General features: G+C 43.7%; 1 protein-coding gene across 1 annotated transcript; it reads left to right on the forward strand.

The window, feature by feature from the left end:
• Positions 1–4,358: 4,358 nt before the first annotated feature.
• On the forward strand, positions 4,359–18,852 carry ppl (periplakin). The gene is made up of 22 exons (XM_062451048.1): positions 4,359–4,658; positions 8,832–8,934; positions 9,062–9,216; positions 9,428–9,548; positions 9,673–9,798; positions 9,918–9,959; positions 10,155–10,316; positions 10,483–10,590; positions 10,881–10,976; positions 11,235–11,357; positions 11,592–11,738; positions 12,870–13,021; positions 13,134–13,237; positions 13,421–13,578; positions 13,779–13,957; positions 14,140–14,278; positions 14,448–14,641; positions 14,764–14,914; positions 15,037–15,120; positions 15,250–15,366; positions 15,495–15,587; positions 15,706–18,852. Exons 1-22 carry the CDS (start codon positions 4,606–4,608, stop codon positions 18,376–18,378), a joined length of 5,280 nt encoding a protein of 1,759 aa, XP_062307032.1. The 5' UTR covers positions 4,359–4,605; the 3' UTR covers positions 18,379–18,852.
• Positions 18,853–18,936: the final 84 nt, after the last annotated feature.

An 18,936-nucleotide genomic window follows, 5' to 3' on the forward strand; every position in this document is an offset into this window, starting at 1 on the left:
CTACACCCCTGCTTGTTTTAGAATGTGAGCAGGTAGGAAGAAAGGGATGGAATGTCTGCCAGAACTCCAGCAGAGCAGGTTCATACATCCACACACACACACACACACACACACACACACACACACACACACACACACACACACACACACACACACTGAGACACACACAGGCATGAGATGCAACACCCACAGACATGCTACTCCTACAATCTAATTCCATTCTGAGGCATGGTTGCTCAAAGACCAGGTACCAAGACAGGTGACAAGTGTGCTGAAGGAATGTGACAGTAATTATGAAAGATAAAAGCCTCTGACCTAAAGCCAGGACACAGAGATGTAACTGAGACTCCTACTGGTTAAGATTAAATCCTACATTTTATATACTTGTATCATGTGGTTTTCCTCAGTCCAGGACGTGTGAAGGGAAATATTGTGATTCTAGAAAGAGACTAACTGTATATCAAACTTACACAACAAAACACAATATAACAAAACCAAAAACGATACGATGCTAATAAAATCTCTGAAGACGGCTCAGACAGGCTTAGTATCTGATGGTGGATGTTAATAGATGTCTTTGTGTGAGTGTGATGTAAGCTTGGCCATGTATTTGGTGGGTGTGCGGTTCAGTGGTCCAGATGGACAGGACAGCACTTTTACTGTCAGAGGGGGTTTGGAAGGTTTTGGGGGGCTTTTGGCAGAACTGGACTCCAGCCCACGTTCCTTTGTCCCAGACCCTGGATGGTCCTGCCCATTCAGGATTGCTCATCCCCTACTATGTCCCATTGAGCTTCTTTAAAAAGGAACTCTGAAAGGTTTCCCAATAATACTATTGAGAAAACCCGGTATACCAAATGACAAATTGTAGACGACCCTATGACTGTTTCCACAGACTGACAGACCTCTGACAGCCCTCATAATCTAGTAGATTCCAGGTACACAAAGGTCAACTGAGGCCTGACATTTCCTGGTAATAACACCATGGTTGCTGCATTTATGCTGGAAAAGTGTTAGGCCATGGTTGGTGATTACACCATATTCTCTAGCTGAAAAAGGTTTGACCAAAAATCATATTAGCAATGTCTGTTCATACAGTCCTATCTCTGCTGTTACTGTAATTACCAGCTCATCTTCAATGACTTCATGTGTACACTCCCTCCAGTCAGAACCTTTGAAAAGATGAGATAACTTCTATGGTTTTAAGACGAGTTCTCATCTCGAATGGAAATCCTCTGGATATCAGAAATGACTCCCTACCGGAGCCCTGCTACACAGGTTTGTTATAGGTACGTTATAGACCAGTTCACAACCCACAGCAGCATGGATCACATTTTTAAGGGCAGGAATGGAGGGTGGAGGTTTTTAAGGTTTCGAGAGAAGAATTTTCCAGTTGTTCAGCATAAAAAGGCTTAGCACCGCTGAGGTGTGTGTGTATGTATGTTTCTTGCTTATAGGAATGAGACACACCTTCGCCCATGAGACAAAAAAAACACAAACTTATGTGTGTGTTGGTTTTGCCGCAAACAATGGGACTCTCCAGTCATTAAGCCACAAGATCCCTACACTAATAACACCAGTCTAATCAACAAACAGTGACAAGTTAACGCCATGTTAATAATGCGTTAGCAATTGAACTGTGTCCTAAATTTACTGTTTGAGTCACTGAATAGCTAACCAAGTTCAATATAGCACCCAATGCAAATGGCGACACTCGACTCTGAAGGTTCTCTGTAAAGAGGGCTTCCTGTACACATCCTAATGCTATTTTCTCAACACTTCTTCAACACGTTAAACCTCCTGAAGAATAAAGATGTGTCTGTAATAAGGTGTTAAGAATGTGTAATGAGACTATCAATGGTGTCTCCTTGTTTGTCATAACGACTTGTTCTCCAGGTATGGTGACCATGCAGCTCCACAGTGAGCCACACCCAAGAGACTGAACCATTTGTGGCATACGTTCGAAGATTTGTGACAGAGGTATCCACATTCACCTGTTTCACCACACCCATCCACTCCTCATAGGTATGTAAAAAAGGGTGTGGGTGTAGAGGGAGATGAAAGGGAGAGATAGAAAGGGAGAGACAGAGGGACATAAATGTAAGACAGAAAAAAGAGAGACAGAAAAAGGCAATTGCTTGAATCACAATATCAGACTTAGACTAGACCAATGGCATACCCACACTGTCACCCTGTTGGGCTAGACACCAGGGCTGCCGGTCACTGTACTTCATCATGGGAACAAGAATGCCACCACCCCAGGGAACTATGTCTCTGACATCCAGATTTGTCATGTTTCACTGAACCCATCCATTCTCCTCCCTTTAATAAAACTGATGTCGACACACTGAGACTACCAGACACACCTTGAAGCCAGCTAGCCCCACCTGTATGAAGAATGCTCACTGCATGGTAAACTCTATACATCGCCAAAATGTATGTACACACAAAATAAATTACACACACAAGTGCACACAAGTGCACACACATCCACATGCACACATGCACACACATAATAATTGCTGGCATTCACTTGAGTTGCCGTCAGAACGATTGTTTAAAAACTGAACTAGTCCTGAATTCATTCATTCATCCACACAATCATTAATTTAATTGTTTCTACATTCATTTGTTTGTTTAATCTTTTGTTCATTAATTTACTAAGTAGTTAGTTAGTTATTAAGCCTAAGTTATTAAGCCTATTAAGCCTTAACACGTACTGGAAGCTAAACCTCAACCCTCAGCTTTGCTCTGTCTACTGTGTGTAGTTGTAGTACAACAAGACCTACAAGGAGGAGCGACATTAGAGATGCAGTCTCCAGCTCGCCAAATCAGTTAGGTATGTTTGAGAGGGAGGAATGCTGTTAATGTTTAAACAGACAGAATGGACTGTAGCCTTCATCAACGTGAACCAATGCTATCAGTGTAAGAATGTAGTAGTGATGGGGTTAGAGGGAGGCCATAGAGATACAGAAGAACAGTGTGTAGGTTGGTTTACGCCAGTAGATGATCATGATACTACAATACTACTGACTTAACCAAAGTAAATGTTGAAGTGAATGTTGATTTCATTTTCCTGTATTAGTAGTTTGACTCTCTAACAATCAATAATAAATTGCTTAATAAATGCATACAGGTGTATGAATATGTAAGGAACACAATGAGTTACCGTAATTTATAAAACTGTCCTTTCATGCTTTGACACTCAAACCAACTGTAAGTCCTCCAGAATATGTATTTTCTGTGTTAGGTACTATATATTTCCATCAACCCTAATGAGTAACATTTGACACCTGTTGACTTTGTGTCAGAAATACAAAGGCTGTTTTGTTGACATAAAGAAAGGCCTTGGGATGATCGGTGGAGAAGGGAAGAGAGTAAGAGAGATAACTCATCACTAAGCTGTTAGGTTTCCATCCCTCTAAATGTGGTGAGAACACAGTGGATACACACTTGCACTTGCACACACACACACACACACACACACACACACACACACCAATGACTCATTTGTTCTAACCACGACCAGTTCCTTTGACTCTTCCTCACAGCTGATAATGGGTTTCCTGTCCATAACTCTGTGGATTCAGGACCAGGAAGTAGTGGCACCCTGCACACTATCTCAGAACAGTTAACTCCAGATTACCTCAGTTTTACTCTCTACACCTTTCCCTTTGTAGAGAGGGACTGTATTACTATGGAATGTTAGGGTTAGAGTTAGTGTTCCCTAGGGTTGCCACACATCCGGCCCAAAATTCCTTCGGACTTTCTAGGACAAAGTCAAGTGAATGAACTGATGGGTATGTTCTTAAGTAGTTTCACTGTCAGTCCATCCACAGACACAGATATAGACACACACACACAACCAAACACACACACAAAACCAGACACACAGACTGCGTTTGAGTTTTATGGCAAGTTGAACAGGCTCTTCCAGTGCTGTCCGAAAAACATATCCCAAACATACAATTTGTGACATCTGTCAATAGTTCTGTATGTCAAGAAGCTAGAGACCTATCCTATGAACTTTGGAATTTGTCCATCTTACAAAAGCTGCATACTCTTTGACAAAATGTTATTTGGACAGTGTAGGTTTATGATTGAAACAACCAGACCGTTTCAACGCTGGTTTCAGATAGGACTGTATTTTAATCCTAGTACGTCAAAGTAATTATTTTGTAGACATTTTGAAGCTTAATGTTTTCAAACGAATTCAAAACCTAAACTGGTATGGTTAGTAACTTAAAAAAAAATATTGAGTGAGATTACGTAGAAGTGGGCGGGAAGCGGCCAACGCCCATTAGTTGATAGGCGACAGGTATGAGCCACAAATAAGATTAGTCCAACCCATATTTTTGTGAGATAGAGTAGGTGAGGGTGCTTCGTTTTTACTGACTGCTGAGTCTTTCGCTGGTGAGAGGGAGCCACTTATCAGTCCGACAATTGGCTTTTAAGCATCAAGCTAGAAAAATCTAAGCCAGAGCACCGTCTCGGCGGAATTCGCACAGACAGAAGAGTTAACTTTGTAGCAGACGACGCAATTCTCCGCGGGATTGTTTTACTGTTAGAACCACCTGACAGGTGCACAGGGAAGGGATACCTGTCAAAATGTTTAAGAAGAAAACATCGAAGAATAGCGTGACAATTACGCAACCAAAAACGTGAGTCTTAAAAGTTATGTTAGAAAAGTGTCTCTACTTATCTTTTTCAAACAGGACACAATTTCATAGTATTTCAATGCCATTGAAAGCCAATACTTTGACCTTAAACTTTACCTAGGGGTGTGGCAAATATGCAAGAAGTAGCAGTAACAGGTTTGATAACTTTGGCTGACAAATATTTGGGACAAACTGTTATATGTCCAACCATTTATAAATGGTTCATTTTCAAGCTCCGCCATATATAAAATACATTGCCATTACTCTTGGATTTTGCTCATATGTGTAAATTGGTACATAATATACTATCCGACTGTTGTGAACATACTTTGCCTAGTTTCAACACTTTTAATTAAAAACAGAGCCACTGCCTTGTGACACGTTACAAACATGTATCAGTTTCTTCACGTTAAAATTCCCCCAGTCTATCTCAACGTTTTCTGCCCACATTGTATACCCTTAAGTGCATAGATAAGGACATGCATGTAGGCTGTCACTCAACAAGTGAATGGAGAGCAGGGATTGGGAGGCCCTTGAAACAGCCACTCTTGTATACACTAATCGGTTAGAATACTTTCTTACAACTTTGTCTCATTTGTTATTAATTGATAGCCATTCCTGACCTTTAATCAGAATCAGAATGGGTGTGCATGAAAGTTTACACAGACAAGGAATTTGCTTTGGCAGGAAGGTGCATACATTAAACATATAGGAATCTTAAAAATTTAAATATGAGGTCTAACTATACTAAGGGTACGTAAACTAGCAATACTAAGTGGATTTAGAATTTAAATAAAATATACAATAAAATATCAAATAAAATATAAAGTTGCCCTAATTTACAATATCAAATTACAAATATTTCAAAAAATACAAATGGTACAAAAGATACAATTGTGTAATGCAGTGCAAAATGCAAAGTGTTTAAGACATTGTCATTAAAGTCAGTGTGAACCCTTGGCCTTGTTGAAGAGGCCAACAGCGGATGGGAAGAAACTCTAATAGATCATACCAAGCATGTCAAATGATTGCAATTACATATTAGTAACGCTATAACACACAGTCAAGTCAGTGCATTGGAAGACATGAGTGATACTCATCAGCTCCCCTCTCTCCAGTGCATTCCCTGACAGAGAGGGAGGTACCATGGTGCAGTAGGCTGGAATCCTAGCTATGCCAGTGCAGCCCCACCTTCACCATTGTATGTGATTAAAGCCAAAGCCTGTTTATGCACTAATGCCAAGGAACTGGTTGGTGACATCTTGGAGAGAACTTCAAGTTAGAACAAGCTAAACAGACTACAGTAGACTTCCTGACCTAGATGTGTCTCCTGCAGTGAGTCTGGGTCTGCTGTAGGATAAGCTGATAACAAACCTACATTATCAACATATGAAGGAGTTATGGGGAGTCTGCAGACTGCTGTTATATTTGCAGACGATGACAACCCACATCTGTATAGGTTGTATCAGGTGGCTTAGCAGGTTTGACTGGCAGGATCTAGTTGTTTTACATGACTTTTCTTAGTCCCATTATGGACCCCTCCCTGTTCTCTCATCAATATGGCATCCTAGACCTTGTAACTACTCCTTGTCTAATGAACAGATAAGCATGGTGTTGTAAGTAGCCACAAAGGGGCCAGACCATTTCTGCGCAAGGCAACAAATGCAAGAGATTGGTTCGTATCTGTCGCAGATATTAAAAGACTGAGAGCTAGGTAGAGGTGGTATTTATCCAGTTAACCACAGAGAGTAGAAAATGAGCTGTATGAACTAGAACTAGATGTACAAGGACCAGAACTGGATCTGGGGCATGGCTGAGTTGAATCTCATGTGCGGCTCCTCTACGCCCATGATGAGTCATAGTTGTCAATGTCTGGTTTCAATTTGTCCCATTATGTTCTTGTCGTTTCTCCAGCAAATTCTGACTTTTCAGTTCCTTCACCAGAACAAAACACACACGTACATGGGGATTGTGAGGTTTACAACAATCCCAAATAGGGTACATTGTATAGCTTGCTAGCTTGTTTGGCAATCAAAGTCTTTCAAGGTGATGTCATTATCAAGTATATCAAACTCTGGGGAGATACCAAAACAGCTGCTGAAGAAAATATCTGGCAAAAATAAATTTGCAGTAGGAGCACTCAGTTTGGGTTTTGTGAAGTGTGTGTTTTCATCTGGTAAGCTGGTTGTCTATCATTATTTAATGATGTGACAGGGGTAAAATGTGCCTGAAGATTTATTGGACGTGCCAGGACAAAAAGTGTCTTAAAATGCATTCCTCTTTCAACATGCTGTAAAGGTTTGAACTTAAAAGTCACTTTTAAATATAAATATGATCATGACATTGGCTTTAAATATCCAAAACAGGTTATGTAACTTGACTATCACTTACAGAATAATTCTAGGGGTTTGCGTAATGTAGTCAAAGCTGTGGAATGACACCACCCACCAAGTTGTTTCAGGAAAAGAAAATCAACCTCCATCCCGGATCACTTGTTCACACTCACACATATATACACAATATACACACTTGCACACACATGCACACACAGTGTCTCAACAGCAAAGCAATTTGTCTCAATCACCTGTAAATGCCCTATTATATATTTCATTTGCAAGTGTCACTGTTAGATTTGATGTTTTGACCTGCAGGCCAAAAAGCAGAGCTTAAGAAGCTAGGACGCTTCAAATTAAACATACAGTTCTAGTCTTGTCTGATGCCTGAAGGGTAGCATAGTGATTCTAAGAAAGCCAACTGACATTCTGTATGTTAATAAAGGATAGGCTTATGTCTCTCCTGGGAGAGAAAGTTGTTAGACCTGTTCTCTAGGGTAGGAACACCCCTTAAAGATGAGAGCTGAGAAAATTGAAATTTCTATGGTGCATTTTCATAACAAAAGAATATTTTTTTGGGGGGTGTATGTACCATTTGAATATAGGTGGTCAGTAACATTGCACTGTCCTGCATGCAACATGAAACATTTGAACATGAGAAATAATTATGCCATTGGATGTTGGGTGCATGAAATACAGACATGGAAGGTCAGGCCAATTGTGTACAAGTTGGTCAAGTGCAGCCTACACATTTTTGGAGATCACATTCAACAAAATCCAAAACTTGTAAATGAGTGTATTTTGAGGTGAGTCAGAGACAAAGCATTTTCCCAACATGCAGTGCACTAGGAGAGTGTGTGAAAATGAGAAATAGTTTTGTATGGTGCGTATCTTCATAGTAAATATGTGTGAATAATTAGAAAGTTAAAAGTATAAAATACTCAAATAAAGACTTTGCCAGGACAGTATCTCTGTTCAGATGGCAGTGTTCTGGCTGAGGGAAGTTCTTAGAACCGTGTGGAGCAGAGCAGTGGAATATCTGCTGTGTGTGCGCTTCTGTGAACAGTGTAAAACAATGAGGGTGATGGCGTGGAAACTTGGCAGGTGTTTCACTGAGACTCACTTTTTTGAAAATCTTCACATCACTTTGGTTCTGCCTCTTGTGCAAACAGTACTGTGCAGACACAATGTACAGGTCAGCAAAATAGATGTAAATGATGTGTTGTGTATTTGTTAGTGATTTCCCCACGTAGTTTGATGTAATGCAATCCCATTCCCAGTATCCGACTTAGAGGATGTTGTAGCATTTTACAAAGAAATGCATCCACTTTATCTTTAGATTTTTTTTTACAGTAATTCATAATATTGATTAAATACTGAACACTGAAAATCATCAAACCCATGTTTTCTGTCTGGGTCCCTCAGGTTTATGAAAACCACACTAAGCAAATACACTCCTAGGTTCATACATGCATAAGAAGAGACAATAGCTGTACTGTACTGTACCATTACTGGTTGCAGAACAATAGTCCTGATAAGCATATAATACTGAAAGGTGAAATACTGTTATTGGAACTATGAAGGACACTGGTTTCTTTAGCGTTGAAGTATATCCTGAAACTCTCATCCTCTTCATGGACTTTAATGGAAGCCATATTGGATGAAAGAGTCTGTTAACAACACAAAAGAGCACCGAGAAAAGCCCTTCGAGTCAGATCCTCGTCCGTATTTTGGACCTTCCTTTCACGTTGGCTTAGGAACCGCTCTCTTGCTCATCGCACATTAGCGAATGCCTACCAGCAGGCTGCGACTAACCCCTGTACTCGTGCTCCCCCCTGTGCAGCGGTACGCAGAGCACGGAGCTGTCCACTCTGATCGAGAAGCTGCAGAAGAACGCAGACAAGGTGGAGAAGAACATCTATGAGACGGAGCAGAACCTCAACAAGGTACAGGCCGCCCCCTGCGGGTGCAGCCCCTCCTGTGTTCCTGGAACACAGCGCCCCCCCCCCCCGGGAACGACGACGGGAAGCACGGCTGCCCGTTAACGTCTGTGTGTGTGTGTGTGTTTCGCAGGACGTGAGCAAGATCAACGAGGGGAAGCCGCCTCTGTACCAGGATGACACCAACAAGCGCATCCTCAACTCCCTGGAGCTCCTCAAGGGCCTGGACGAGGACGCGGTCAACGCCAAGCGCCTGCAGCACCCCCAGGCTGAGATGATCGAGCAGGAGTAAGAGATCTGCACTAGATGAGATCCACTGGATATAGATATATAGGGATATATATAGATATCGATACTCGTTACAAACATGGATGTACATTACATAGACAATGGACGCATACTAGATGTAGCCGTGAATCTAACTGCAGGATGACCCAAACCCCGATGACCTGTGTGTTCAGTGTGAAGTGTCTGACCCTGAGGGTGTGTGTGTGTTCAGTATGAAGCAACTGCGTGACAGAGTGATGAAGCTGAGAGAGGACCACGACCACATCTACCACCTGACCCGCTCTGAAGGGATGCCCAGCGTCAACTGGGGCAAAATCATGGATGAGAAACTGGTGAGAGGGAAATTCATACTCACACAAACACGCTTATACACACGCTCACACACACACACCCTAGCACACAGAAGTGTTTCGCGTTTCCATGCAGAAACCAGTTCTAACTGCCTCTCCCCACCAGAGAAACCTGAACAACAAGGGCTTTGGCCAGGACTTGCCCACCATTGAGAACGAGGTGGAGGAGCATAACATCTTCCACAGCGAGGTGGAGGCCTTGGCCCCACACATCACCAACAGTGAAGACAAGGTGAGACACCAGCCACTTACAAAGTACTACTACTAATAATGTGGATGACATAGACCTATGACAGAGTCAAAACATGTCTGTCACCTACTTCTTGCCTCTGACTCTGTCACCATCTGTAGGACTATGTCGGTGGACAACAGTTGAAGTACAACAAGCTCCTGGTAAGAATAAGTGAACCTCATTAAGATGTGTTGTGTGTTCCTAATGCAGTCTCTCTTGTTCAGTGCCTGTGTCTGTGCCACACAAGGGCATGTTTATGTGTGAGAACTGTATGTGGGTGCTCTTATGTAAATGTGGGTGTGCTTCCATAAATATGAATTGGCAGTTTTGTTTGTCTAAACCTGGCTTCCCTCCAGGCTAACTCCGGCGCTCGTCAGCGCCACCTGCTGAGCCTGAAGGACTACATGCAGCGCTGCACCAATGAGCTGTACTGGATGGACCAGCAGGCAGACGAGAGGACCCACTACGACTGGAGCGACACCAACCTGGACTACCCTGCGCGCCAGAGGCAGTACGAGGCAAGGACACAAACCACCTGCAGCATCAGTACCTCTGCACACGCTCACTCACTTGTTCACTCGCTCTCTTTCTCACTCGTTCACCCCCTTCACTCGTTCCGTAACTTTTCTCACTCCCCCATCCTTTGTCCAATGTGTTTGTAATGCGTCTTCACCTTCGCAACAGAACTTCATCAGCAAGTGTCTGGAGTCCAAGGAGGCCACCGTCACCAAGCTGAATGATGACGGAGAGAAACTGATTGCCAGTGATCACCCTGGGAAGAACGTCATTGAGGTTTGTTCAGGGACTTGCTGTCAGTTGCTCTCCTGAGACAAAACCAGCTGTTGTTTTAAGGGGCAATTAAGTTCGTTATATTATCGCAAGATAATTTGAATTCTGCACCACTTAACCCATTGACACTTGTCATTGTTCATATGTTGATATTCAGACGTCACTAGAATAGGGTTTTCCATGCAGAAACGTATACAGTAAAGCATAGTCTAAAAGTAGCTATCCCTTTCCAGTACCGTGGCAGTCTTGAAAGATGTTTGTAGTCTAAGCCTGGTGCCCTCTCTCTCCTGCAGGCTCACATGGAGGCTGTGCATGCTGACTGGAAGGAATACCTCAACCTGCTCATTTGTGAGGAGAACCACCTCAAACATATGGATGAGTACCACAAGGTGAGAGACAGGGAACTCATGGTGTATGCACTCACAGACACACACACACACGCACAGACACACACACTAACATGTCATTGCCTTCACAAAACCAGAACTACAGGGCATAATTCTATTTGTGGCTTTTCAGCTACTGTTGGCATATTTAACCTGCAAATTGTGCACATATTGAGTACCAGATGTGACTCCCTCTCTGCAGAATGATGACTTTGACCTTGATGACTGTGTGTGTGTGTGTGTGTGTGTGCGCGTGTCTAGTACCACAAGGAGGCGAGGGACACCCAGGATCTGCTGAAGAGGCTGGATACAGAGGTCAGCCAGAAGTACAACCCAGAGTTCAAAGACATGTACCAGATGGAGGGGCTGATCAGAGAACTGGACGTAAGTGACCCCGACTGAGACCCAAAGAAGCAGTCCTACAGTACCAGGAACCTGATGTCCTGTTTGTTTGAAAAGATGTGTGCCAACCTATAGTGTCAAGTCTAATGTAGTTCCCATTTTCATCGTTTAAAGACATCGCAATCTGACTTCTGCTTGGAAGGACTTGAGACTTGCAAGAATTTGTGAGCACTTTTTTTCTCTCCTTTGTGCGTGTCTGTGCATTGGCCCATTCAGGACCAGGCGAAGGCCATGGATCACTTTGAGGAGCGTGTGAGGGCGCTACAGAAGCGCGGCCTGCAGGTGTTGCCTCTCAAGTTCCGCAGGGAAACGCCCCAGAAGCTCCTCCCAGTGGAAGCGCTGTGTGAATTCGACACTGAAGAGGTACTGAACACAAACGCACCCGTACATCGCCCTTCATTTCTCCTTTTACTGGATCCTAAGTATCCGGAGAGGTGTAGATAATGAATGGGGTAGTCTTTCATTACAATTAAAGCAGATTTAGTTACATGTCTAGTACAGTATGAGATTTACCTATTTAGTTCTATGAGAGAAAAATAAAAAAGAGGGGCGAGTTGGAGTGGTATGTCATTTTTGGGTGTTGCTGTGGCTACATGTACAAACTTCCTGACATCCCTCTTGGCCGCTGTCTTTCAAGCTTGTTTTGATCGGATTTATCTTGGAAGATCTTGAGGGACTGTCAGACAAACACACAGCCCCCTCCCATTTCTCCTCCGGTTCTCCGCAGCATATTACCCCATTCTGTGTTTTCTCTTATTTCTTTATCTTAGTCCTTCTATCGGTGTCTTTGTCCTTTCTTCCTGCTCCCTCTGTGCAGAGGATTCTCATCTTCTCCTTTGGTTCTCCCCATTTCCCCTCTCTCCATTTCTGTCTTGCTCTCTCTCTCTCTCTCTCTCTCTCTCTCTCTCTCTCTCTCTCTCTCTCTCTCTCTCTCTCTCTCTCTCTCTCTCTCTGCTGTCAGTCTTTCTGTAATCCCTAAGTGTAAAGTAAGCACTGCTATCATGAGTAAGCACTCCTCGACTGTACACCGCCACTACTTCCCTCTCTCTGTTTTCCCTTCTTTCCCCCGGTCCTTTAATTCTAGTTCTCTAACTTTGGTTTGGTGTCCTAATGTATTTAAATCCTTTAAGAAACCCCAAGCGTTTGCTCTGTATCTTATTTAAGCCTCTAGGGGATCAGTGCATAGGAAGAGTGGATTTTGCCTAAAACCTAGGAGAGAGCTGTTCAGTTAAGAGTGCCTCAGTGATTAAAACCCTGTGTCGGGGTGTGGTTGTCCTGCTCAAGGGATCAGTGGAGGGTTAGGAGAAACGGCCCTTAGCCACTGGGGTCAAATAGGCAGTACACCTTGTAGAGGTGATGCAGCAGATGCAGATGACCACGAGCACACTAAAAAGGTGATGGGATATCTGGCTGTTCTTTACCACAGCACTGAGTCTTGAGGGTTTCACTTGGGATCAGTTTAACACCTTGTTGTGTTCTGGTTGTCCCGCGTAGGGTCAGATCTTGCGTGGAGAGAGGTACACGCTGCTGAAAAACAACGGTGCCAAGTGGGATGTGAAAGATGCAGCCGGGCGCAAGCTCACTGCCCCTGCTATCTGCTTTATGATCCCTCCCACTGACCCAGAGGCTGTGTCTGTCTCCGACAAGTAAGTGTGTGTGTGTGTGTGTAGGAGAGAATAGCGTGTCTGCAGATGCATTCTTGAAGAGGCCTACCTGTCCACAGTACATCCCAATATACTGTATCTTTTATGTTTTCAGTTTAGTCAACCAGCAGAAAAGCATCAAGCAGAAGGCGTCTGGCAGCAAGGTAACCCTGCAGAAAAGCCTGGAGGAGCAGAAGAAGAAGGATGGGAGCGGCAGTGGTATGGAGCTTAACAACTCTAGAAACTCTTACATTTACATAACATAGTCTTCTGTCTATTGCCTGAAAGGGATCTGCCGGCTAGCTCAGCTTGTTCATTTGTCCAGCTGATACGCCCTAATACAATACGTAACCATATCCATGTTCGTAATATCTGTGTATGTGTGTGTGTGTGTCTTCTCAGACAAGCAGGAGCAGCAGTGTCGCCAGCTGATGGCTGGTCTGGACAAGGTTATTAGTGATCTGGACAAACAGGAAAAAGCCATCTATACTCGAGTGCGCCCCCCTCTAGAACAGACCAGGCCACTGCAGGATAGTGCTGATCGCTTACAGGATATGAAGGTAGCTCCTCTTTTTATAATGGAAACACACACACAGCCTACCTTTCCATCTTTCTTCACTGTAAACCCTATTTTTACTGCTACTCATGGTACCCTTCGAATAAGATGTTTGTGATATTGTTTTCAAGACTCTTCTAGAAAAAGTAAAATAACCCTGGAGTTATAAGAAACCTGATTCTTATCTGAATTCTTAATGCGCAGGACATTAAGGCTGCTGTCAGTAGGATAGAGCTGGAGAAGACCACTAAAGTGAAGGAGTCGACAACCTTCCTGACTTCTAATCCCAAATGTGCCAGCGCTTCTCAGCTCCATGCCAAAGTAGAACAGGCCAACAAGAAACATGACAAGATCGATCTGCTGCTTAAGTGCTCAGAGGAAAAGTATGGAACTAAATATGCAAGCCTGATTAATTGTCAGCTGTACCTATTGCACATTTAATTTATTTATCATAAAGTGTTTTTTTGGATGAAGGACATATATTGTTACAAATAGTTATGTTTATTTATTTGATGTGCAACTTCACGTCCTTGCATTTATTGTAGTGACTGACTTTTTTTTACAGACTACAGAATTCTAACAGCCTGGAGAACTCTCTTCAGAATGGGAAAGGTTTATTGTCCACCTATGAGAACAAACTGGCGAGAGAGGAGGTTGCGCCAGCAGACATCCCCTCACTGGAGAGAACACAGCGTGAGCTGGCTGTAAGTTTAACAAAATGTGTTATCATAAAGATAACGTAACATTGGCCTGCTCACATAAATATGTTGTCATGAAGACCCACGAAAGTAAAAAAAAAATGGCTTTTTAATGTATTTTATTCTATATATTACGAATAGGATATCACCTAACGATGGTTTCTTGTCCCAACAGGATATTGCCTCAGAGCTGAAAGCCAAGAAGTCCACTGTGACACAAGCTGAGCAGAACCTCCGGACAGCCAAAGGCAGCTGTGACACCATGGCCACCAAGTTGCAGGAACACTGCCCCGACATTGAGAGGCAGGAGGCCGAAGTACAGAAGCTCAGCAAGCGCTATGACAACCTCAACCGGCAGATCGACACCCGGTAAGACGGGATGCTTGTGTTTAATACACTCTGTCCGCTATGATGGGATTATCCTGTTCAGGAGGAAGCTTTTTAGTCGTGGTTTGTCACAATTAGGTAATATAAGGTATGTTATGTTTCAGGTCCCAGAGCCTGCAGAGAGCCAAGATGTCTCACAACAACTATCGTAACGAGTATGACAACCTGAACAGCTGGCTCTCACGCGTTCCAAACTATGAACCTCGTGAAACTGATGACGTCCGACAAGTAGAAACCAAGCTGAAGAACCAGAGAGTATGTCTTTAATGATCTGAAGGACGTGTTTTGAATTAAAAATATATACATATAATATCATTTATTTTCAAAGGTCACTTGTTTAATCATTTGTATGAACCTTCAATGACCCTCTTTCACAGAACCTGCTCTCTGATATCGCAAGGAAGGAGTCTGACTTGAACAATGTTTCTAAAAATGCCCAGCTTTACCAGCAAGCTGTCAAGGTACAGTAATAAGCGTTGCTGATAATCCCACTTTGAAACTATGGCTAGGCTGTTAAGTGGAGTGGTATGCAAGTAGACTGTTAAAATACTGTTAATGAATGAGTTTCTCTTTGTGTTTCCCTTTTTAAGGACTATGAGAATGAAACTGAAAAGTTCAAGGCTATTCTGGACCTTGAAGATGGTTTAGTCCCTCAGACATACAAAATGAGCAGACTGGAGTCACCTGCACTGACAGTCAAGGCAGAGGTAAGGAAAGGTTATTTTAAAATAGTAACCTATTATTAAGTATTGTGAAGACCTCTGCTCTGCCATCAATTAATTGGGGCTTTACCATCGTCATGACGAGTGAATAAAGAATGCCGTTTTGTTTATAGGAAACTGCCATTGAGGCTAAATTCACGGAGGTGAATGCAGTTAACAAGCAAAGGCTGCAGAATCTGGAGTTTACTCAAAGCCTCCTGAATCAAGTAAGCTATTTCGTTTTTGTTGTGTGAAAGTTTAACATGACCAACTGTTTGATGTTCAGTCATCTCAAATGTTAATATTGCACCACTGTCTAATATAAATCTTCTCATTCCTCTATAGCAACCTGAGATCACAATGGTCCAGTCTGTCAATGTCCAATCAGTGAATGCTGCAGCCCCTGGAGAGGAACCCTGGAGAATCAAAAAGCAGCTGGCAGATGAGGTCCACAGAAGAGAGCAACTGGAGAAAGAACTTGAGTCCATCCAAACGGACATTTATGTTCTGGAAGGCCAAAAACCCCAGGATACTATTGTCAAGAAGGAGCTGATAAAGAAGGTTCCAGATCCTCAGCTGGATGAGGATGTCCACAAGGTCCAGCAGAAGCTGATGGAGGAGCGCAGGTCAACAAGAGTCCAGGAGAACGAATTGGAGTCCCTAAGATTGAAGCTCCGTGGTATTGAGACAGAGATCAAAGAGGGGGCCCAGCAGTACACTGTGAAAGAAGTGTTGCGTATTGAAAGAGACCGAGGCCAGGAAGAGGAGGTGCGCAAACTTCGAGAGGAGCTGGAAGAGCTGAGAAGGCAAAAGCTGAACAAGGACAACCAGTTGATCCAAATCCAGAAACAAGTGACCCTCTTGTCTGCAGAGAAATCCAGAGAACAGGAAGTGATCACTGAGGAGGAAGTGATCAAGGTCAAGAATGACCCTCAGCTGGAGAGTGAATACCGTATGCTCCTGGACCGGAAGCAGAAGGAGGTTGAGAGCAGGAAGCAGCTGGAAGATGAGCTGCGCTTCCTCCAAGAAAAGCTTCGTAGGCTGGAGAAGGAGAAAGCCATGGCAGAGGAGAAGATCTCTATCAAAGAAGTGTTGAAGGTGGAGAAGGACATCGCCTTTGAGAGGGAGGTAGAGAACCTGAGGAGGCAGCACGAGGATGAGATGGCCAAACGTAGGTCATCTCAAAGAGAGAAGGCTGACTTCCAGAGGAAGATTGTCAGCCTGGAAGAGGAAAAGTCCAAGGTCATAGTTCAAGAGAAGGTGCGTGAAATTGTCCGACCTGACCCCAAGGCCGAAAATGAGGTTGCCACCCTCCGAATGGACCTGGTGGAGCAGCAAAGGCGTTTCAGAGATGAAGAGTCCCAGGTGAAGAGCCTAAATGAAGAGCTTATTATGCTGAGAAACAGAGGCCCTCAAGTGGAGATCAAGGAGACTATCAAAGAGGTAATCAAGTACAAGACTGATCCGCAAACAGAGAGAGAATTGGAGAAACTGCGCAATGAAATTGTGGACAAAACCCACCAGACGGAGAAGTCAGAAATGGAGATCAGGCAGCTTAGAGATGAGATTCAAAGATGGAAGGATACCAAGCCTCAGGTGCAGACCAAAGAGGTGGTCAATGAGGTGCTGCAGTACAGAGAGGACCCCAAGACAAAGGAGGAGATTGAGACCCTCAAAAGAAAACTGGGAGATGAACAGAAGAAACGCCTGGACTTGGAGAGAGAGAGGTCCTGCAACGAGGAGAAGATCAGGCTGAGGAAGATTGACTTGTCTCAGGTGAGGGAGAAGATTGTTCAGCAGGAGGTTGTCAAGATGGAGGAGGATCCGGTCCTGAAGGCCGAGTGTAACACCTTCACTCAAAACATCAACAACGAACAGAGGCTGAAAGAGAGCCTCAAAGAGGAGCTCTACCGCCTCCAGCGACAGAAAACTGAACTGGAACTTCAGCTGGAAGAGCTGGAACGCGAACGCAGGGCCCGACGTGATGCTGAGCTGGAGATCCAGAGACTGAGGGTCAGACTTAATGAGCTGGAGATCCGAGACAAGGAGAACCGAGAGAAGGTGACAGTGAAACAGAAGGTGGTGCTGCAGCAGGACCCTCAACAGGAGAAAGAGCACTCCATCCTCAAGCTCCAGGTGGAGGAGGAAAGGCACAAGCGCACCCTGCTGGAGAAGGAGCTTAATATCCTGATCCAGCAGCAGGTCACCTTGGAGAAGATTGAGGTGAAGGAGAAGGTTGTGCGCACAGAAAAGGTGCAGGTGGAGCAGGATCCCGAGGCGATGCTCGAAATTGAGAGATTGAAGAGGACTCTGGAGGAGGAAAAAAGGAGAAGGCGTGATCTGGATCTGGAGCTTTCCACGCTCACCTCCCGCTTCACAGACATGGAGTTCACCAACACCAAGTCCTCCAAGGAGCTGGATTACATCCGTGACGAGAGCAACCGCTTGCAGCTGGAGAATCAACGTCTGCAAAACGAGATCCGCAAGCTTCAGTCTGAGATCCAGATTACTTCTAAGGAGACAAGACAAATCACTCAGACAGCACCCATGGAGAATGGCAAGAACTTAGAGTTGAGGCTTGACTCGCTACAGAGGGAGCTGGCAGAGCTGAGGAGCATCACCAGGCAAAAGGACGAGGAGATTGAGAAGCTCCATAAGGGTCTGTCAACTGTGAAGACCAAGAGAGAGCAGAGAGAAAGTCACCTCCGTAGGTCTATTGTGGTTATTGACCCCGACTCAGGCAAGGAGATGCGACCAGAGGAGGCTTACAAGCTTGGTCTCATCGACTGGAAGATGTTTGTCAACCTGCAGAGCCAAGAGTGTGACTGGGAAGAGATCACACTCAAGGGGCCCAGCGGAGAGTCCTCTGTTCTCCATGACAGGAAGTCTGGGAAGAAGTTCTCAATCGAGGATGCCTTGAAAGTTGGGAACATCACAAACCGCCAGCTGCAGCAGTACCAAAACAAAGAAATCAGCATTCAGGAATTTGGTGTTATGGTGTCAGGCAAGACCAAATGAGGAGAGAAATCTGAAAAAGCGCACCAGAAAAGCAATTATTTTTGTATCCAATAAAATAGGTCCAAAAAATGAATATATAGTATACTCAATGAAAATATGTTGATTCTGCCATTCATCTAACATTGAATTGGTGTTTTCTTTTCATGTATCTGTCATGCACTGTTATATTTATTTACTAATACAGTTGAAATATCTAACCTGAAGTTTCTGTTTTTAAATGAGGGCGGATGTGGTTCTGGTTTTGACTGTGAATTTAAGTGGGGGAAGGGGTTTCTGTCCCTAATATGAGCTTGGATTTCTTACTGGGTACAGGGGTAAAGAAAATATTTTAATATATTTCCAGTTTGCTGCTGAATTACACATAGGGCCTACACATACTGAATAATGTGCATTGTTCTTGTTAAGCTACTTGCTCTGTTAACTGTTGTACTGATTAAGTCTGACTTAATAAAAAGAACCTTGTATTAATGGGAAGATATGCATCCTCGTTTACTTTTCTGAAAATAAGTACAGTAGTAGGCTACACTAGCTGTAGGGCCTACTCATCAGAGGCAATTC

This window comes from Osmerus eperlanus, chromosome 2, assembly GCF_963692335.1.
Source record: "Osmerus eperlanus chromosome 2, fOsmEpe2.1, whole genome shotgun sequence".
NCBI lineage: Eukaryota > Metazoa > Chordata > Actinopteri > Osmeriformes > Osmeridae > Osmerus > Osmerus eperlanus.